Source organism: Cyprinodon variegatus, unplaced genomic scaffold (assembly GCF_000732505.1).
Source record: "Cyprinodon variegatus isolate N-32 unplaced genomic scaffold, C_variegatus-1.0 Scaffold154, whole genome shotgun sequence".
NCBI lineage: Eukaryota > Metazoa > Chordata > Actinopteri > Cyprinodontiformes > Cyprinodontidae > Cyprinodon > Cyprinodon variegatus.
In genome coordinates, this window is record NW_015150607.1 from 1329610 (window position 1) to 1349651 (window position 20042).

The 20042-nt window shown below is 37.6% G+C and overlaps 3 protein-coding genes across 3 annotated transcripts in view; 2 read left to right on the forward strand and 1 right to left on the reverse strand.

Annotated features, from left to right (window-relative positions):
• LOC107086482 (clusterin-like protein 1) overlaps positions 1-3951 on the forward strand; it is a 5924-nt gene extending 1973 nt beyond the window's left edge. The window contains exons 2-7 of the mRNA XM_015377458.1: positions 340-488; positions 1315-1485; positions 1562-1997; positions 2089-2208; positions 3251-3462; positions 3618-3951. Of these exons, the coding sequence (XP_015232944.1) occupies positions 340-488; positions 1315-1485; positions 1562-1997; positions 2089-2208; positions 3251-3462; positions 3618-3836 (1307 nt within the window). The 3' untranslated portion in view covers positions 3837-3951. The remainder of the gene's footprint in view (positions 1-339; positions 489-1314; positions 1486-1561; positions 1998-2088; positions 2209-3250; positions 3463-3617) is intronic.
• Positions 3952-5975: 2024 nt separating this feature from the next.
• Positions 5976-9910, forward strand: LOC107086473 (thymidylate synthase-like). Its single transcript, XM_015377443.1, has 7 exons — positions 5976-6262; positions 7567-7640; positions 7731-7905; positions 9014-9115; positions 9204-9379; positions 9458-9529; positions 9617-9910. Exons 1-7 carry the CDS (start codon positions 6037-6039, stop codon positions 9752-9754), a joined length of 963 nt encoding a protein of 320 aa, XP_015232929.1. The 5' UTR covers positions 5976-6036; the 3' UTR covers positions 9755-9910.
• Positions 9911-10060: 150 nt separating this feature from the next.
• Positions 10061-19873, reverse strand: LOC107086472 (mitochondrial enolase superfamily member 1-like). Its single transcript, XM_015377442.1, has 15 exons — positions 19734-19873; positions 19545-19647; positions 17533-17648; positions 15665-15751; positions 15547-15573; positions 15398-15470; positions 14010-14048; positions 13810-13892; positions 13612-13734; positions 13398-13532; positions 12803-12844; positions 12579-12708; positions 11314-11413; positions 11160-11241; positions 10061-10194 (listed from the first exon to the last, which is right to left on the reverse strand). Exons 1-15 carry the CDS (start codon positions 19812-19814, stop codon positions 10102-10104), a joined length of 1314 nt encoding a protein of 437 aa, XP_015232928.1. The 5' UTR covers positions 19815-19873; the 3' UTR covers positions 10061-10101.
• Between the last annotated feature and the right edge of the window lie 169 nt (positions 19874-20042).

Consider the following 20042-nt stretch of genomic DNA (forward strand, 5'->3'; position numbering starts at 1 on the left):
GGTAAGTGTTTTTTTTTTGTTGTTGTTGTTTTAACCACGTTGTTTCAACAGGGCAGAATAAGGTGCAACAATTGCTGTATGTTACAGAAAATCTATGTCCCCCGCTTTGTGCAAAAGAAATTACATTCTCTGGTTTATGCATGTTTTTAAACAGGATGAGGAGACTTCTAGTTCTGATCCTGTGCATCACTAAGATTTTATTGTGTGCTGCAGCTTCTCTTTCATTGAGTGAAGAAACCTTAAAAAGTAAGATTACATTACATCATAGTAACGTATTTCATTCTGAAAAGAAAAAAAAATGTCAAGGAAGATTGTAATTTTTTTTTCTGATCTGTGCAGAGCTGTCAGCAGCTGGTGAGCAGTATGTGAATGAGGAAATAAAGGAATCTCTACTGAGAGTGAAGGAGGTAAAGGAAAAGATGGAGAAAGAAGAAGAAAAGCACATCCACCTCATGGAGGCCCTGAGGCACAGTGGAGACAAGAAAAAGGTGCAAGTAGTACATGTCTATTACAGGGCAACACAGAAACACGGCCATGAACACACAATCACAATTAAGCACAATTTAAAGATGCCAATTAACCTAACAGTCATGTGTTTGGATGGTGGGAGGAAGCCAGAGTCCCAGGAGAGAACCAACGCATTCAACGGCAGAAAATGTAAACTCCATGCAGACAGACCCTAGGCTGGGAATTGACCTTTTTGCTGCAAGGCAAAAGTCCAACAAGCCGTGCAGCAGTTTTCCAAAGGCTTTAAGTTTAAAATCCCAAACTGGTGTTGTTCACACTTTAACCGCTAGATGGCACCAAACCTACAACCAAATCTTTATATTATGCAGAATATGCTTCAGCAGGGATCTTAGAAGTTTTCAGAGTGTAGACACTTTCATATAATTTGGAGACATTAATTTAAGGGGGGTTTAACAGAATTTGGTACACCTAAAATTGGTTTAGCCATTTTAAGTCCTAACAGCAACTGAACAGTGGGAACTGACTGCAAATGTCTGGCTATTATGTTTCTAGTATGTTTACTTTCAGGTCTTATTTCAAATAAAAGACGGCAAATATAAAATATATACTTTGTACATTGCAAGCTTTGGAAATTAAAGAGTGTTGTTCCTTTATTTTTACATCATAATCAAACCAGATTTATATTTTCTTCCTCTTTAAGGCAGAACCACAGAGAAACCACAAAGCAAAGAGAAATTCATGACTGTGGGAACAAAGCTTGTTTTCTGTGCAATTTGTCAGAAAAAAACTTGACTTCATGCCAGAGCTTTGGCTTATTAATAGGTGTCTGTTGGTGGTTCACTCTAGGGGGCTATGCAGCTGGCCAGGGAAACAGAGCAGAGACTCGAGGAGGCAGAGCAGCAGTGTCGAGATTTAACCAAATCATTCTTTGGGGAGTGTCGGCCTTGTCTTGAGGATTCTTGTAAAGCCTTCTTTACCTCAACATGTCGCCGTGGCTACACTTCCTTTACTTTGAAGGTTTGGTTGCACATTTTCAAATCCTGACACTGATGCATAACAGGTGCTGACATGAAAAAACTCTCCTAATTTTCAGGTTGAAGACTTTTTTAGGAAAATGGCCTCCCAGTTTGAGTCCACAGAGCAGAATTCATATAAAACTTCCTCAGCTGAGAACCAGATCAAGGCAGAAAAAATTGACACGGAGCTGAATCAAGCTGAAGCATCATTCACTCAGCTGCTGTCAAACATCAGTGACTTATACAACCACAGCTTGACTGTGGTAAAGAAGATGCAGCATGTGCTTGGACCCTCTGTTCTCAAAGCTTTGACCTTAGAGCTCCAGTCAAACTCTTTCTCAGCACCACAGGATGGATCTGGTGATGGATTTTTTAAGAGTTTGGGTTTGGATCATATCCTTTACACAGTATTTGCATATGGGAAGGATGTGATGGAGGAATTCAGCTCTACGGTGGAGGATGTATTCGGAGAGATCCAAGAAGCTGATGAATATTTCCACCACTCAAACAGAGGTATTGGACTTCATCTTTTACATTTTGAATTTGCTATAATTACTTTATGTTAACAGAAGTAACTGATTATTTGTTTATATCAAAAATGCAGAATCACCTACATTTGGACAGCAGCCAAGTGGATATCTGTGCAGAGCGCTCCGCAGACAAGTGTCAGAGTGCTGGCAGCTGCAAAAACTGTGTGAGAACTGCAAAAATGACCTGATTAAAGGTAAACCAGGTTTTATTGTTAACTTTTAAGACTTATGTTTGTGCTGATTTATTAAACTACAACAACAAACTTAAATGTATTTAATTCCATTCAGATTCATTGTATGTGATATACTCACTGAAAGAAGTAAAATGAGAAATTATAAAAAAGTTTTATTACAGTTTTATAGATTTTTTTTTAAAGGATAGTTTATGTATAAACAATTCTTGTGGCAAATAAAACTGCAAATGGTAATCGTACTCGTTGTCTTACACTTATCTGGGGCAGGGGCTAGAGAAGCAGTCTCAGCAGGCCCCCAGACTCCCCTCTCCACAGATACTACCTTCAACTCATCAAGAGTTAGCCCAAAGAATTCCAGGGTCAGCCGAGAGACATAGGCGTCCCCCTTTGGAGACATTGCAGGGGTAAACCTGTCCGAGCCACCTGAGCTGAGTACTTTCAAGTCTTTTTGGCTTGTGGGGTTCCTGAGGCAGCAAGTAGGTACTATGAGGCCAAGCGTGCAACTGCCCGGGCAGTTGCAGAGAAAAACAACTTGGGCCTTGGGGGAGTTTGGAGAGACAATGGAGAACTATTGGTCGGACTCAAAATAACTCTGGCACACCATTTGGCACCTCTGGAGGGGAAGCAGTGCTTGGATAACACTATATTCAGGAGGATACTTTGAGGATCTCCTCAATCTGGCCAACCTGGGAGCTCAGAGCCAGACTTGCTCTTCACACAAGCTGAAGTCACCAAAGTGGTAAAAAAAAAAATGGACAGTTTCCCTTGAGTGGCAGACTGAGATGCTAGTTTCCCCCTCATAAGAAATGTGATCAGAAGGTAGGTGCCAACTATAGGGGTGTCATTTCTTTGCATCCTCAGTGGAGGATAATGCCAGTGTGCTTCAGGAAGAGCGTTGTGGTTTCCTTAGTAGCCGTGGAGCAGAGGAACAGCTCTACACCCTCTGCAGAGAGAAAGCTAGTTTTTCCGGTCAAGAACCTTGGTCGGATTTGTAGCAGATTATATTCATGATTTATCCTTTATATTTATGCATCTTTCCCAGAGTGTCCCCGTTTGCAGCAGCTACACTCTGAGATGGAAGAGATGCACACCCTGCTGAACGCCTCCCGTCTCCAGTATGACAACAGGCTGAAGCTCGTTCACAGACACACAATGGACACACAGAGGCTGTTTGAGGACACCAAGAATGAATATACCTGGCTCAACCTGCTGGTCAACGTTTCAGGGGATCAAAACAACTTCAGGGTCATCGAAGTATGTCATTTTCATGTTATTCCTGTCTTTATACTAATTAAGCATCTTGCAGTATACTTATAATTATCAGCATCTTCATCTACAGAAATTTTAACATGTTTTCCGTATTAAAAAAAGTGGAGTAATGTATTTTTTTCACTCTGATGATTTTTCAGGTAAATCTACAGCAACAGCTAAGGACTAACAGTCCAGGAGTTGACAGCAGTGTGGTTGTGTCCGTATTTGATTCAGCCCCTCTAACTGTCCAGATCCCTGCAAATTTGATGCTGGAGGATCCTGCGTTCATTGAATACACTGCTCAGCAGGCTCTGACCCACTATAAGCAGCAAATAAGAGGTACCCATACTGTCCTGTATAGCATGCCAGAGAGCTGAAATTAAAACAGTGAGAAATCTTTTAAAAACATTGATAGTTTAGCTATTTTAATGATAAAGTGGATCTCTATACTGATTTTACTTTGAAAATCTATGATATTTTTTTTATATAATCTACGGGAATTAAGTTACCAACTCCACATCTGAGTACATTCATCTGAAGTTCAAAGAAAAATACAGTCCAGTCTTTTCATCCTACATAATTTGAATGTTATGTTTTGTTAAAAATGTAAAAATAAATCATTTTGGGAGAACTGTCCAAGTTCTGGCCTTTCATTCTTAGAGTATGAAATGTTCTTAGGGCAAGACTGTTTGATTGAATCATTTTATGTTTTCCTTCTATAGGCTCTAATGAATTATCCTTACCATTAGGTACTGGAAAAATGTCAAAAGCAAAATTGAGGAATCTTATTTTAAAGCGCTTGATATGATGAAAATACAATAAAACGAAAGACAAAACAATTAATTTTATTATGTATGTGTGTGTGGGCATGTGTGTGTGTGTGTGTGTGTGTGTGTGTGTGTGTGGGGGGGGGGGGGGGGGGGGGGGTGTTAGTTGAATGGAGGTGATTAGGATGTAGAGCTGCAGCTGGCTGGACCCAAAAGCAACTGCTGACTTTCTAAAACTTGTTTTCAAAGGTGAGGGCTGAGCTATTTCTAATTTCAGAAAAGGCTGTATTCATTCAACACCTGCTAAAAACTACTGCAGATGTTTTACCAATCTGTGGTTGCCCGCTACTTCTATTGTGAGGTAGTTTGTCAGTTGTCTTTATGTTTCACCCATAACCTTCCTTAAGAAAGCTCTGCCTGTTATAATTTCTAATCTAACTCAAATTTTGATTATGGACGTGTTGCCCTGACACCCCATGTCCCCAAGGTCCAAGAAACCTAACCTACTGTCATTTAGATGAAGCAGACAGCACTGTGATGTCTCCTTTGATTTCTCAAATGCATTTATCACAATTCAGCCTGACGTAAACACCAGAAGACTCAGGTAGAGACATCAATGATTGCCTGGATCAAAGACTACCTGACCAACAGACCGTGCAGTTAGTCTGAATGAGGGGTCAGTTGTCCTTGTAGGAAGATACTTTAAAAATGTATTTTTACTCTGTACATATCTAAATTCCAGTAGCCTTCAACAGGGGGTCTGCGACCGCAAGGGGGTCCGCAGAGGTACTGCATGGGGGTCGCGAAAGTTTTCATTGATTAGATTTATTTTTTTATATTCCCAGCTGCAATATTTTCCACTAATTGAAATGTCTATAAATACACATTAACATGAATTCAACACACTGTTTTAAACAGATAAATGGAGGCAGATGTCTTTCAGTCATCAATGCAGGCATTCAGTGACACAGAGGACATCTTTCAAGCGGGGCACCATTTCATTCACAACACCTGTCGCATCTACGAGGATGCATTACTCCGTCTGTAATAGAGTGACCATTTGATATAACACAATTTCATACAATATATATATAATTAGAGGGTCCCCGCTCCATCTTATCATCAGTTTGGGGGTCCTTGGCCTGGAAAACTTTGAAGACCCCTGCATTAATTGAATGACTATGGTCTGGTCTCAATTAGTTAATGATTGTCTCCCCCTAGCGGAATGGGCACTAATTGAATCCTTCAGTCTGGAACATGAACTTCTGTTATACAGAGCTGGTTTGCAGCTTCTCTCAGCTTGCAGTTGTTGTTTTTTTTCATTGAGCATTTATACCTTGTGTAGTTTTTTTTTTTTTTTTGACTGTGTTTGCATCATTTATGTTTTTGCAGCTGGTTTAAGGGGTTGCATCATGTTTATGTGTTTGCAGCGCTTATTACGCTGCCAGAAATTCTGTGATTGCAATATTTTTTCCTTTATATCTGTGCTGTAAATCTATTTGCTATTTCTTTGCCTCACTATTTGCGTTAACACGCCTAATGTAATGTATGCCTTTTGAACACTTAAAATTGCTCTGCATTTATTCATAAACAGTTTTGGACCACCATAGCGTTCACTGCGGTGACGTTCACATAAGTATACACGCTCAACCAATCACGTGGCTGGTTTGAGAACCTCCTGAAGTAACTACCTTGCTTTCTATAGGCTGAGGGAAAAAGCGGGTCTTCTGGACTATAAAATGAGAAAATACCCGGGAAACTTTAAAAACAATATCTGAGTGTGAGGAGTTCTCATCTATAATCCTTTAAAATGCCCGCCACCTCTGAAATACACACTGAACAGAGGCAGTTGGAAGCCTCCCCCGTGACGGAGAAGAAGACGGTTGCCGATAAGGAGAATTTCGGCTTTTTGTGCGATGAACGCGGTTACCTGAATCTGTTGGAGTACATCCTGGCGAAGGGTCGCAAGAAGGGGGATCGAACCGGGACAGGAGTCCTGTCTGTGTTCGGAGCTCAAGTCCGATACAGCCTGCGAGGTACAGCCTAACAGTTTGTTCAGAAAAGACTAAATAAAGCATAACCAGCTCATTTCAAAGAATTTAAAAGACAGCTGTAGAATAGATGCTGGGATAATTTTCTTATCGGTAAATTAAATCGGTGATCGTGGACAAAGTGTGTAGCAATGTTATTATAACTGGCATGTTGAAACGATACATTTTTATTCCGTTTATGAGCCTGTGAGTTTAGCATGTTAGGACTTTTGACAGGCATCTGTTTATTGTTTTTGTGATGGTCCCCAGTAAAAACTGTCCAGAAATACCGTGCATTTACGTTATGTTACATTTCCAACCGAGTCTGTGATAGGAAAAAAAAAAATCACTTTCTTTAAAATGGAAATAATAAATGCTTTCAAAATTTGTGCGCGCTAAAATTGTTCCCTTCCGTTATGTCCTCCCTCTTCTTCGTAACTGTGAACAGTACAGGTAGTTTGGAAAATGAGGGCGTATTTTTATTTTAGGTTTGTAAAGCGTTTGCTTAATTAACTTCTATGTGAAATAAAAAAAAAATTATAATAATAAAAAATCACGCTACGAACGTTTGTTTTTGGGGGGGAGACATTTGGCTGACGGACAGTCCGTCCAAATAATGTGTCCTTCCGGGTGGGGGCGCCAGGTTTGTGGCCCCATAAATGATGCGCTGATTAATATTTTATTGGAAAAGTAAATGGCTACATTGTGCGCTAATAGTTCATCACTTTGCTCCTCGGATCACATGACTTTAAAAAAAAACTGAATTCACATATTTCCTTGTGCAGATTTTTCTTAACCCATGTTTTAATCAGTGTGTTGCTTATTCCATGCTGTTAGGATGACTTTCCTTGGCAGAATTTTTTTTTTTTAAGTTTAAAATAATCTGTGGGAAAACAAATTTAAGACAAACCCAAAACGAATCTGTTCGAGGCTGCAGAAGAAACCGGTCCTAGATCAGCTCCCAGCATAACAGTGACTCCATCAACAGCCAGAGCAACAACATAATCATTTATGTTACAGCATATTCTATAACAGAATTGTTCAAAGTCTGAACCAACATATAAGTGGGAACATTTGGTTTGCCTTATCACATCAAAAAACCTGAAAATTAGTCATTTTAAATTCTAGCAACCTACAAGAAGACTGTAATTCATTAAAAAAAAAAGGGTTGAAAATATATTAATTCTATTGCAAGACACTATGCTACACTATCAGTTCAATCCCAGTTATAAATTACAATAAAAGTGACATTTAGGTTTCAGCTTTCTGCATTTACATCTGCATCCTTTAACCTAATGGTTTCTTTGCAGATCAGTTCCCCTTGCTGACAACAAAGAGAGTTTTCTGGAAAGGCATCCTGGAGGAGTTACTATGGTTTATTAAGGTGAGATGATGGGGAAATCCAAATTTGTTGCTTTGTTTTCTACATGCATCTTGGTCAATGAAGCTCTAACATTTGTTTCAAATGCCACAGGGATCAACAAATGCAAAGGAGCTATCGGAGAAGGGAGTAAAGATCTGGGATGCCAACGGCTCCCGTGCCTTCCTAGACAGCCTGGGCTTCACAGAGAGAGAGGAGGGGGACCTCGGACCTGTGTATGGGTTCCAGTGGAGGCACTTTGGTGCAGAGTACAAAAACATGCACACAGGTACTGCAATGTAAACACGTGTGGCAGGTTTCATGTTTGACCCTAAAAAAAAAACGCACTGTAGTTTTTATTTTTAAGATAAAATTTGATTTCTCAATAACTTTTTTTAAAAATATAAATTAGTCATTTAAATCTATATTTGTATCGAAAGCACTTTGAAAATCAATCAAAAACAAACTTGCAGCACAATTAGGGTATACTGCAGGTACCAGTCCAAGCCAGCATGTGGCAGAGTTGTACAATTTTTAGAGCTGAACATTAGTTTTTTTGCCTCATTACATGATAAGCCAACCATTTAAATACTAGTTTATTTACACATATAAATACAAAATGACTTCTCATGAAGTCCTCAGTTCAGAAACTGTAAGAAATTAATACCGCTTTCCCAGCCAAATAGACAGGAAAAAGGGAAAGAAAAAAAAAACAATTGTTATTTTCATTCAAATTTTTTCCCCCACCCTGAGAACCATTTTTATGACATAGACTTTTTCCCTTAAGGAGAGGGTGACATTATAAACATGTAGTCATAAAAATGTCTTAATGCTAACTGAACTCATTTATATTGGCCACATCATAAAGTGGATCAAAGCAGCTCTTGCTGTGTTTACTGTGTATGCTGGTCCTACATGACAAGGGACCATAACATCGAGACACCTAGTAGGTTAATTTAAATCTTATCATCTTGGTAGAAATTGGACATTGCTTCCAGTCTTTAAGTTGATACTTTAGGAATAAAAAAAAATGCAATTGTTTTCCTGCTTTAGGATTTCCAAAATACCAGATAGTGAAATCTGGCCTTCGCGTTTCAAACTATCTTCAGAACTGCAGTGTCTTCCCACTCTGCAGTGGTCTGTATCTAGTAAAAGTGGTCTAGTAAAGGATATGGTGATCCAGCATAAAGATCATAAGAGGAAAATACTCAAGCTACTGTTGCTCAGATTGCTGAGGAGTATTATGCTGGTTTTAGAATGGGTTGCCTCAGTTTGATGCTTACCTGAAAGTAGAGACGCCTATAATATTCATGATAATATTTAGATTGTGTCACTTTCTTTGTTTCCTAACCTGCTGCGTTTGTTCTGTTATTGATCCAAAGCTATTCTTCCAACAGATTACTCAGGGCAAGGTGTGGATCAGCTGCAGAATATCATCGACACCATTAAGAAAAACCCAGAGGATCGGCGGATCATCATGTGTGCATGGAACCCCAAAGGTGGGTTGGCATTATGTTTTTATTAGGGGGGAGCCTCTGAGGGCTGATTACCTGGTTTGGGTTTTAACATCCTTTGTGTGGTCTGCAGACCTACCTCTTATGGCTCTGCCCCCCTGCCACGCCCTCTGCCAGTTCTATGTCTGTGATGGAGAGCTGTCATGTCAGCTGTACCAGCGCTCGGCCGACATGGGTCTAGGGGTGCCTTTCAACATCGCCAGCTATGCCCTTCTCACCTACATGATCGCACATATTACAGGACTTAAGGTACGGCAGAGGCGAGAGCCTTGTGTGTTTAGCCCCTTGCTGTGTTTTCCATCCTCTCACATCTGTCGTTTCCTGCAGCCAGGTGACTTTGTCCACACTCTGGGAGACGCTCACATCTACGTCAACCATGTCAAACCTCTAGAAGAGCAGGTGGGTTAACTCAACCGGTTCAGCAAAAAACATTTGTCTGATTTTGTTCGGATTCTGAAACGCCCAATCTTCCATTTAAATGTGCAGCTGCAGAGGGAGATTCGTCCATTTCCGAAGCTAAAAATCAAGAGAAAGGTAGAGAGCATCGATGACTTCCAGGCGGAGGACTTTGAGATCTGTGACTACAACCCGCACCCCACCATAAAGATGCAGATGGCTGTGTGAAACCAAATCCTTGAAACATTAAGGGCGATCATTTTCCCAGCTTAACTGTGTGCCTTTTAAAACTTGACAAGATGGGTTTTATTCAAGACTTTGTTTTGCATTTTTGGTTACAAACTGTTTCACTTTATTCAGAAAACGTTTCCTTATGTTAACGCTTTACTGTGTTTTCCACATTTTAAGTGGTAAATTATACATTTTGTAAATAAAATACTTTTTTGAAAAATTGAGTCGTGTAAAAAGAACCCTCTTAAGCTTTTTTGATAAAGTTTCAGCTTTGATGATTTATGATTATTCATCTATAATGAAGTTGGGTCATGTTTAAAAGTGGTTTATTTATGATAAAATCCTTATTTCTTGTTTTCAATTTTCCAAACGTTTCCCTCGGGGTATTCGTGTCTTTGCACTGATGACTCCAGCATCTCACAGGAGTAGCCTGGATCCTGAAAACGGCAATACATGAAGTGCATTTTAAAAGTATTCACACCCCTGTACACTTTTCACATTTTTTCCATATACATTAAAAAATCTTATTCTTTTATGTGACAGGAAATATCCAAAATGAGCCTATAAAGAGTGGGGTGCCTTTGCATTCAGCTACCTTTTTTAAAGAAACTCAAATGAGTTCAATCCTGCTGGAAGGTGAAACCATCAACTCTTCTGCAGCCTCTACAGCTTCTCCCAATAAAGCCCTGTATTTAGCTTCATCCACCTGTGCATCAATTAAGACCTGCCCCTGCTTAAGTAAACTTAGTCTACAGCAGGGGTCACCAACCTTTTTAAGACTGAGGGCCATTTCAAGGGTACTGAGTCATAGGAAGGGCTACCAACACTGACCCATGCACAGCAAGGGTCAGTGTTCACCTAAACTTCATTATACATTATAAACATTTTTATTGTTTCCTTTAAGTTCTAATTGTATTTTAGACATTGTCATTTTGAAAGGATCTATAAATTATTTTAAAAATGAGAGAAACAGAATAGAATAAAATTTCAAACTTAGCCCACTGGGGAATTGTTCTTTTCTTAGAAGTCTGAGGGCAACCCAAGTGGTCCATGAGGGGCCCCTTTGTGCCCGCGGGCACCACGTTGGTGACCCCTGGTCTATAGTATGACATTTTTAGCATCATGTAAATTAATGAAAGAGTTATAGTTTTATAACCTAACCCCATTTTAAACTTCCCCACATGTTCTTCTCTAGTCTGTGTTCTTTGTCCCCCCATATGCCGTTTTTTTCCACTTACACACCTCAGATTTTATTTAGAAAATCTTTGTCTTGGTCTGTTAGCTAGAATCCCAATAAATAAACTGACGGCTGTTTAAACAGGACAAAATATGTAAAAGTTAACATTACTGGAGCAAGACCCTGCAGTAAAATAAAATCAGAGGTGTGTTGTCATTTCTTTACCTTTGGGGGCATGTAGTGGGCGTTTCTGATTACCACAGGGCTGCTGAAGTGTTCATGGAGGTGGTCAACATATTCACACATTCTGCAAAGGCATCAAAGGTAGGTCAAATGTTTTGAACATTAATGGCAGTCACTGATTCCAGCACCACCTCACCGGCCGCTGAGATCCGCCGACACGCAGATGTAGTCAAACAGGATAAGATGCTGGACGAGCTCACAGAGACCGACCCCTCCAGCGTGAGGACACACAGGCACTGAAGCAACAAATAAACAGCACTGTTAGAAAATGATGGAGGCACCAACATGATGAAACCAACTTTTTAATACTACCTTCTGCTCTGTGTGACATATCACTTATTTGATCATTTTCTATTTTTTTTTCTTTTACTATTATTTTCCCACCATTTTTGAAGAAAGCAAATAAGCTAAAATCCAGTTGAGTTATAATATAGTTACCATTTGCAACCATTGGGACCAATCTGACCATTTTTCTATCTTTACCCAAATAATTTAAATATTTAAGAGGATTAGTTTATCAGAATTGATCATTTCTTATTTGTGGGAGTCGTTTTTTAAACTGTATCTTAGGTTTTGACCTTACAATCAAATTAACTGGATATATAAGAAAGGTCTTTGTGTGAAGTTGTGTCAAAAAACTTTTCTAACTGCATTCTCTTTTCCCATCTGTAGAAATCCATCCCTGCCTCAGTATATCTTAGTTTAGGGTAACAGAGATGTTGCTTTTTTGCTTATCTCATTGGGATTGGATTTATCGGTCTCTTTTGTGCAATAACCCACTTTCAGATCTGTTATTTAAATTAACTCTGAGCCCTTCACTATTTTTCCATTATAAGTGGCTCTTTATTTCTGATTAGATGCCTCTCATTCTTAAGACACCCATTAGAAGAGCCATTTCTGCTTCTTTTAATTTCCTACAAAGAACATTTAATGCTTTGATTATTGTCTTCATTTTGTCTGTCTGCTTCCTCTCATCACTCAATCAGTCACTGCAGATGGCTGACCATACTGAATCTGTATCTGCTGGAAGTTTCTGATAAGGTAGTTATGTTATAAGGCAGCCATTTTTCTCCAAAGTTGACAGATGCTTGCACAGGATCAGGTTTGAGTTTCTTTTTATTGGGGTTGAATAAGCAGTGGAATTTACTTGTATTGTGTTTGACTTTGTGCTGAATTGGATTTTGTATAATTCAATCCAAATATAACTTGACAGCAGTGAAACAAAGTTGTAAAGTTGTAATTTAATTCGATAAAATCATTCAAATGGAATATGACCTGTATGTGTTTGTCTTGAACGTGGCCACATTATGTAGTATAAATTGGTGTTAAATTAATAAACTAGGCTATTAAAGGTTTAAGTCTATGTGGCGCATGATCAGAAACCAAAGTCCTAAAGTTTACCTTTGAACTTATGGGCCATCAGCAGCACAGCCAGGTTCTCATTGACACTGCCCAACCGGCAGCTGTCTATTTGCACAAACTGCAGCGCTGAAGCCTGCAGGAACTGCTTGAACATCACCCTATTGTGACACTAGAGGATTAAAAACCCCAATTAGTTATGTTGAGTGAAAAATCCTGCCAATCAATCATACTTTTAAGTGCATAGAAGATGTTTAAGCTCCAACCTGCTCGCCGGAGGCCACCCCAATCCCAAGTGGAGCCAAAGCCTGAGATAAGAGTTGCAGTCTTTTTAGTTAGGGTAAAAAGGACCTTGGCTTTTGTTGCTATTGCATTTTATAGCAATGCAGATATGAGAACTTATCCCAACAAGTACGTCAAAATATTCTTGAAAAACAGCCACAAGGAGACACATCATTTAGAGAGACAAACTACAACTTCAGCTGCAACAAAAATTCTGAAAACACAAATAAAGATGCAAAAAGAAAAAGGAAAGTTATCCAAAATACAAAGGGGGAGACTTTACTAACCAAAAAATATATATAAAAAAAAAAAACATAATGGACACCACATCTGAAAACATTTTAATTTAAGTGCACACAAACTCCTGAAAAATGTCAAATATTAATATGTTGTTCATCTATGAAACAAAAAGATTTATGTCAGCTTAAAATCTATTTTAGCAGGAAAAAGTTTTAGAAGCTCTCCTGTCAAAGTTTGCTTCTCTGGATTTGAACTGTCAGAATAAAATCCTGATATGTTCCATCGTATGACGATACCTAGCAATAGCAAAGAATAAAAATAAAAAAAAACATTTTTCACCTTTGAAATTGTTGCATGACCAAGAATGTCATCTGGGGATGTGGGCTCCTCGATCCAAAGAGGTTTGACTTCAGCCAGTCTGGTCACCCAGCTGATGGCCTCGCCTACGTCCCATCTCTGGTTGGCATCGATCATCTGACAAATTTTATTTATTTTTTTTAAATGGAGCCTTTTTTATTCACCATTGCAAGTTTGAAGGTGCACACTACCTTACCAGTGTGTTACTGGGTCCAATCATCTGCCTGATGAGACGACACCGTCGAATGTCATCCTCCAGGTCAGCGCCAACCTTCACCTTAAATCTGGTCCAACCGTTTTGAAGAGCATCTGTGCAAAGCTGGAGGAAAACATAATAAAAGAAAAGAAGAACTGGAGTAGAAACACTGCAGGTCACGTCATACCGACTTCTTACCTGTTTAAGCTGCTGGTCGGAGTATCCGAGCCATGCACAGGAGGTGGTGTAAGCAGGGTAACCATGGCTCAGCATCTGATCCTCTAGAAGTCATTACATAATTAGAAAATGACCTTCAATAGGTTTTACCAAAACTGTTTAAGTTGGCTAAATGTGATTCAATTTAAATCATACTTTAGGAAATGAATGGCTTTACTCACCTCTCTGCTGCTTTCCTTCATTTGCATTCATAAGTATATCTGGTAAAAGAAAGGAAAGAAAGAAAGTGTCTGCAAGTTTACCTTAGTCTCATTAGGATATACAGCACAGTTAAGGGGTTTACCGACACCCATCGAGGGATTATAAAGACACATTTTAACCATTCTTCTTCTAGGTTGGACTGACTGTCAAGCATTAAGACATTTGCAATTTAACTAAAAGAAGAAGAGTTGGAACAAGTTTGAGATTAGAATTATGAATACAGTTATGGCTCTGGCTTGGAGCCCAAACGTAAAGCTTAACTCTAACTGATTCGGTCATTTCAAGTCCAGTTTTCGTACAAAAGACCTTAGTCCTTTTGGCAATCCACCTTTGTTAGGGTAGGGTTAGGTTATATCAACCATCTGATCCAGAGAGGAAAGGAAACTTGTAAGAATGATCCAGATAAAACAGCTTACGGTAGTAAGGTGCCAGCTTTGCAATTCTGCAAAAAGCTACTTAAGTACCAGTCTCACCATGCACAGTGAAGCAACTCCTAGCATAAAGCACTCCTAGAAGAAACCAAAACAAAATTAAAACAACTAAAAATGACTAAAATTTAAAGAGGCCCTCACAAAAACCAAATTTAATTGGGGGGAAGTTTTAATGATTAAAACAAACGAGCTTGATTTCACAAATAACAAGGAATGTGTTTCTAACAGTCAATGAAAAATGTAACAAAAATTAAGAAAACTGTGCCAAACCTCAAGCATAGTGGTGGCACCATCATGCAGTGGCATAGTTGAATAATGATATATTCCATATATATATATATATATATATATATATATATATATATATATATATATATATTAGCTTCACCTCAAATACACAGCTTTATCCGGACATTGTGGAAAACAGACAACAAAAACAATTTTAGAAAGGATAAAGCAGGCTAAACTTAAGCTTTTCAAATGTCTTGACAACTATACTGAAAATATATATTTTAGCTTTTTAAAAAAGGTAAAAAAAAAAAAAAAACTAAAAAAAACCTGATAAAATAAAAACTAAATTGACATGAAGTATATTTTACATACCTAAGCAGGGTTATACCAGGAGCGTTTTGGTGGCTTCAAAGTTGTTAAATTTCTCCCATGGTTGTTATGAGACATTTAGGCAAATACTAATGGAGATATGTTTAGATAGATTGATGTAATTTAGAGGCTATCTATAGTTTTGAGCCTGTTTAGATTAGAGACAATCAATTGCAAATCCAAAAAGCAGCTGAGCTTAAAGGTTTTCCAACATGAAACAAAATGGTTGATGTACCTCTTTAAAAACCCAAATCAATGTAAGATTCTTGCTTATGAGTGGATCACACCCCAGGATGTCTTCTAAAACTATGTCTCACCGAGGGCCTCCTCCTCTGTCAGGACATCAGTGATGTATCTGAAGTCAATGCATGAGATGATCTGTTTCGGATCCTGAATCGACAAACGATGCAACATGTGTCCTCTGTGATCGTATCCTGGATGTAAATCCATTTAATCTGTGACTCACCATGTCGACAAGCAGCTTCCACAGAGGCTACAAGGAAACAGTGACAGTGGGTTGTGAGTCTTGTACTCCTGGAAAAAACTGGAAATGTTACCATCAGAGCCTGATATGAAGGTCCCACCTTGCCCTCTGCTCGAGCCCACAGGTCCCACACAGCGTTCAGGACCGCTGCGGTGGCCAGGTGGATCACCCCTTTCTCCGGGCCCAACTGTACCAGCAAAGATAAGAAAATGCAAAGTGCAATCTATGTTTAACTTTTCTTTCCTGCAAGTTATACTTGACAATACCTTATCTCTATTTTTTATGACGCACATTGTTTTACTAAAGGCTTGGATATAGAAAAGTCTACATCCAGAAGTTAAATCACTATTGCATTTATATCTTTTTGTCTAGAATAAAAAGATATATAGGTCAACAAACAGGAAATAATTTAGTAATAATTTATCCATTTGAAGAATGCTCATTAGCTCAGGGACAACAGCTGTCTAGACAAGCCCCCCCCCTAAAATTTTGTCTGTATATCTTCAAATAACTTAATTTTGAGCTAATTATTACATTATCAAAAATATATTTCATCTGGGCGCTGTGTGGCAGCAGTGATAAATCTCCCTATAACTTTTTATGTTGTATTGCCAACAACTAATGAAATTAAAATTTAAAACTAAGAAAAAAACATTTTTTTTTTTTTCATAATGACCCACACAATAGAGGAGACTGCCTTTAAGAGATTTCTTGCAGACAGCCATCCACAATAAGCTGCAAAAAGTTATTGTTGGATGTTCTCCAAAATAGTTTTTCATAGTTTTTATAAGTAGATTATTGGTTGGTTTAGTGAAGGTTTCTAACTGTAAAATTTGAGACATGTAATGCTTTCCTCAAGCTTTATAGGTTTATGCAAACTTTATTTTTAGCAGCAATTGGTCCCTGAACATTGTAAAAAACACCTAGACCTGATTTTATCACTATGGTATCACCATGGTTGCCTAGTTAGTGGAGCTGGTTCAATCTGAACTCCAGAGAGGAATTATTTAGTATCATCACGAGGAAGATGAGAGACACCAGAGCCAACGATGCAGAGGAGCAAAAGACCAATGTTAAAACAACCGGATTTTGCTTTATACCTCTGCAGAGAAACAATTAAGGTTTCCATATGTTGTTAATAAAAATAAAAATCTATACGCTATACTCTAGACCACGCCTGCCAGTCTAGAGTATAGAGAATAGAGGTCAATTGTCCCAAGACCAGGACAGAGGGGGGCCCAAAATTGACACTCTGATCATTAAAAATACAGGCAGAAGTAATTTTTCAGAAAATATTTGTGATAAAAATATTAAATATTAGAGTAACTAAATATATAAATATATCTGCATTAGGTATATGTACTATGTTTTCTTTAAATAAGGGGCCATTAGAACTACTTCTACCCAACATAAAATGGTTCGACCAGGACAATAGCGGGCTGCAACTTTTAAGGTTTGTTTCGCTGCAAAATAAGAATGTTAGGTTTTCAGAAGTCCGGCACACAGAAAAGAAAAGAGAAAAAGGGAAGATTATACCAAAGGCTTGAGGGATTTTAGGAGTAAATATTGAAAATAAAGTGAGGATGAGTCAGGAACAGGTCCAGGAGTGGAATTGGAGATGAATGATGCCCATTCAGACCCAGGTAAGAAGCAATGCGTTCATCAATGTGATTTTAAAGTATATCATCCACTAGCTAGTGGATGATATACTTAGTTCACCTTAAAATTGTAAAAAGTGTAAAAAAGGACTTTATTATCCAATACTTAGTGTATATTCTTCAAAGCATAGTTTGTGAACATAAAGCCTTTGAAAAGCAAAAAAAAAAAAAAACATGGCTTAAACGGAATCACTGAAAAATGAAATTGTTTAGGTCAGACAGTAGGAAAAGCTGCAGGGCTACAGCTTTAATCCTCAAGCACACCTGACATCTATAGAGACTACATTCAAAATCTAAAAGACTTTCTTACCCATCTCATCTGACCATCACTGGTCAGTAAGCGGTAAAACCCACGAAAGTTGCTCACAATGTCCTGCAAGGATTTCCCAACAACCAGTCCTTCCAAAGCCCTGACGGCACACACCACTGCAGAATTTCAGATTAAAAAATGTTGCATTATAAAGTATGAATATAACAAATGCTAACATTTATAATATTAATGAAACCTCATACTTTACACATTACAATACTTAAACTTACTGGCCGCAAAATGGCACTGCAGTCTCTTTATGATCCTGGCATAGAATATAAATGCTTTAAGCAATGTTTAATGCTTTCACTTGGATTCTTGAAGTCCAATTTGTATTATTTTTAAATCGGTGCAACTTCTTTGGCTTGGCTGTGCAACTTAAAAAAATATATAATCTTCTGAGGAATGGGAAATTCAATTTAAGAATTAAATTAATCAGCCAGCTGTTATAAATGTTATTATGCAAACTGCAGGTTTCCTTGTAAATTTTATGATTATCTATTTACGATGACCTCCAGGTCCTCCCAATGTCTCCATTATCAAGCATGGACTCTCACTTTAACATTTCCATGTCAGGAACAATTTAAAATTTGGAATTATGGGTATGGAGGACCAACTTTGCCATATTTAAAAATAAATACAGAAATAAATAAATGCTCAATAAATAAATAAGCATACAATTAATTGCCCCCAAAAATATAATAAACACATAAATGTAGGTAGAAATTAAATTATACAGTGAAACATAAATGTATATATCTCTTTAAAATTAGCTTCTTTATTTATTCACCTTTGTAATAATTACCTTATTTATTTATTGTCCATTATTATCTTAAACTTTATTCATTTATTACTTATTTTTTAATTTTAAGTATTTTTTTATGTGCATGTGATAATATTAAATGGGCAGAAGTTGACCTTCTAAGACACAGCCTTGCTTATATGCATAATGAGGTAGAAATGCATACAGAAATGTTAAAACAGGCAGAAATAATAGGATTGAAGAAATATATAGGGTAAAAAAAATACAAAGGAAGAATAAAACAGACAAAAATATTATATCATGTACACATATAGATACTTAAAAAATAAGTTATAAATAAATAAAGTTGAAGATTATTACAGACAATAAATAAATAAGGTAATAATAAAAAAGGTGAATAAATAAAGAAGCTAATTAAAAGAGATTCATACATTTATCTCACTGTATAATTTAATTTCTACCTACATTTGTTTGTTTATTGTATTTTTGGGGGGCAATTAATTGTATGTTTATTTATTTAATGAGCATTTATTAATTTCTGTATTTATTTTCAAATATGGCAGAGTTGGTCCTCCATATTATGTACCCCAGCGACGAAGAAAGATCCATAGGCTACTTTTAATGGGAATGCTATTTTTTTTTTTTTTTTTTTTGTTTCTATTCCATTCCAGCAGAAGTGCGTTTTGTGCCAAGAAGAGGGGGCAATTAATTGTATGTTTATTTATTTAATGAGCATTTATTAATTTCTGTATTTACTTTCAAATATGGCAGAGTTGGTCCTCCATATTATGTACCCCAGCGACGAGGAGTAAGTTTAAGAATAAATTGGCTATTTCTTTTTTTTTTTTTTTTTTGTATCAACTACAATTCTGTTGATGCATTTAGGTTGACTTCTAAAACCAAATTTCCTGGCTACACATATTAATTTTATATAAGATACTTAACAAAAAGTGAAGACATGCGAACAATGCACATTGTTTTTAGCTAATTTAACACGCAAATAGATATACAGACAATATTTAGGTAATACATATTCTTTGTGTGTCCCATTTCACATAAAAGTTTGTTATTATTTTATATCTTCTGCCTAACAATGTGTTGTTTCCTCCTGTCTGGCCCCTGCGCACCTTTCAACCTCGTTGAAATCCAAAAAGCATTAAATAACAGACTTTCTTCTATGTACCTGAACGCAACACAGAGTTAAATCTCCAAGTCGTGAAACGCTATTTAGAGCTGCTTGAACTCTTACCGATCTCGGTTCCTTTTCCCAAAGTAAAGGTGAGACCGAAACCTTTGAGCCCACAGTCCGTGTCTATGACAACATAAACGGCTGAGTAATCCGGGTCAGTGTGCTGCAGCGTGGAAACAAGGCAGAAAAACTTCGTCTTTATTTAGATCTGAACCCAATCTGACCGGTGTTTGGGTAAAATCTCCTCACCATCGCATCCGAGCCGTGCTGCTCCAGAGAAGTCGGAAATCTCACGTCCCTTACAGTTAGACCAATTATTTTTTGCAACATTTTAGCACCCAAACTCTTTACAGTGCTTCACTCTAAAGTCAACTACAGATTATAATCCCTCCCCCTTCCTCACTGCCATTGGTACGGAACAGGATTAGTGCCCTTGGAAAAAAAAAAAAAGTTAACTGATTTTTTAAATTTTATTTCAGTTTAATATGAGAAAAAAGTCAGAATTCTGAGAAAAATTCAGAATTTTGAGATTAAAGTCAGAATTCTGAGAAAAATTCA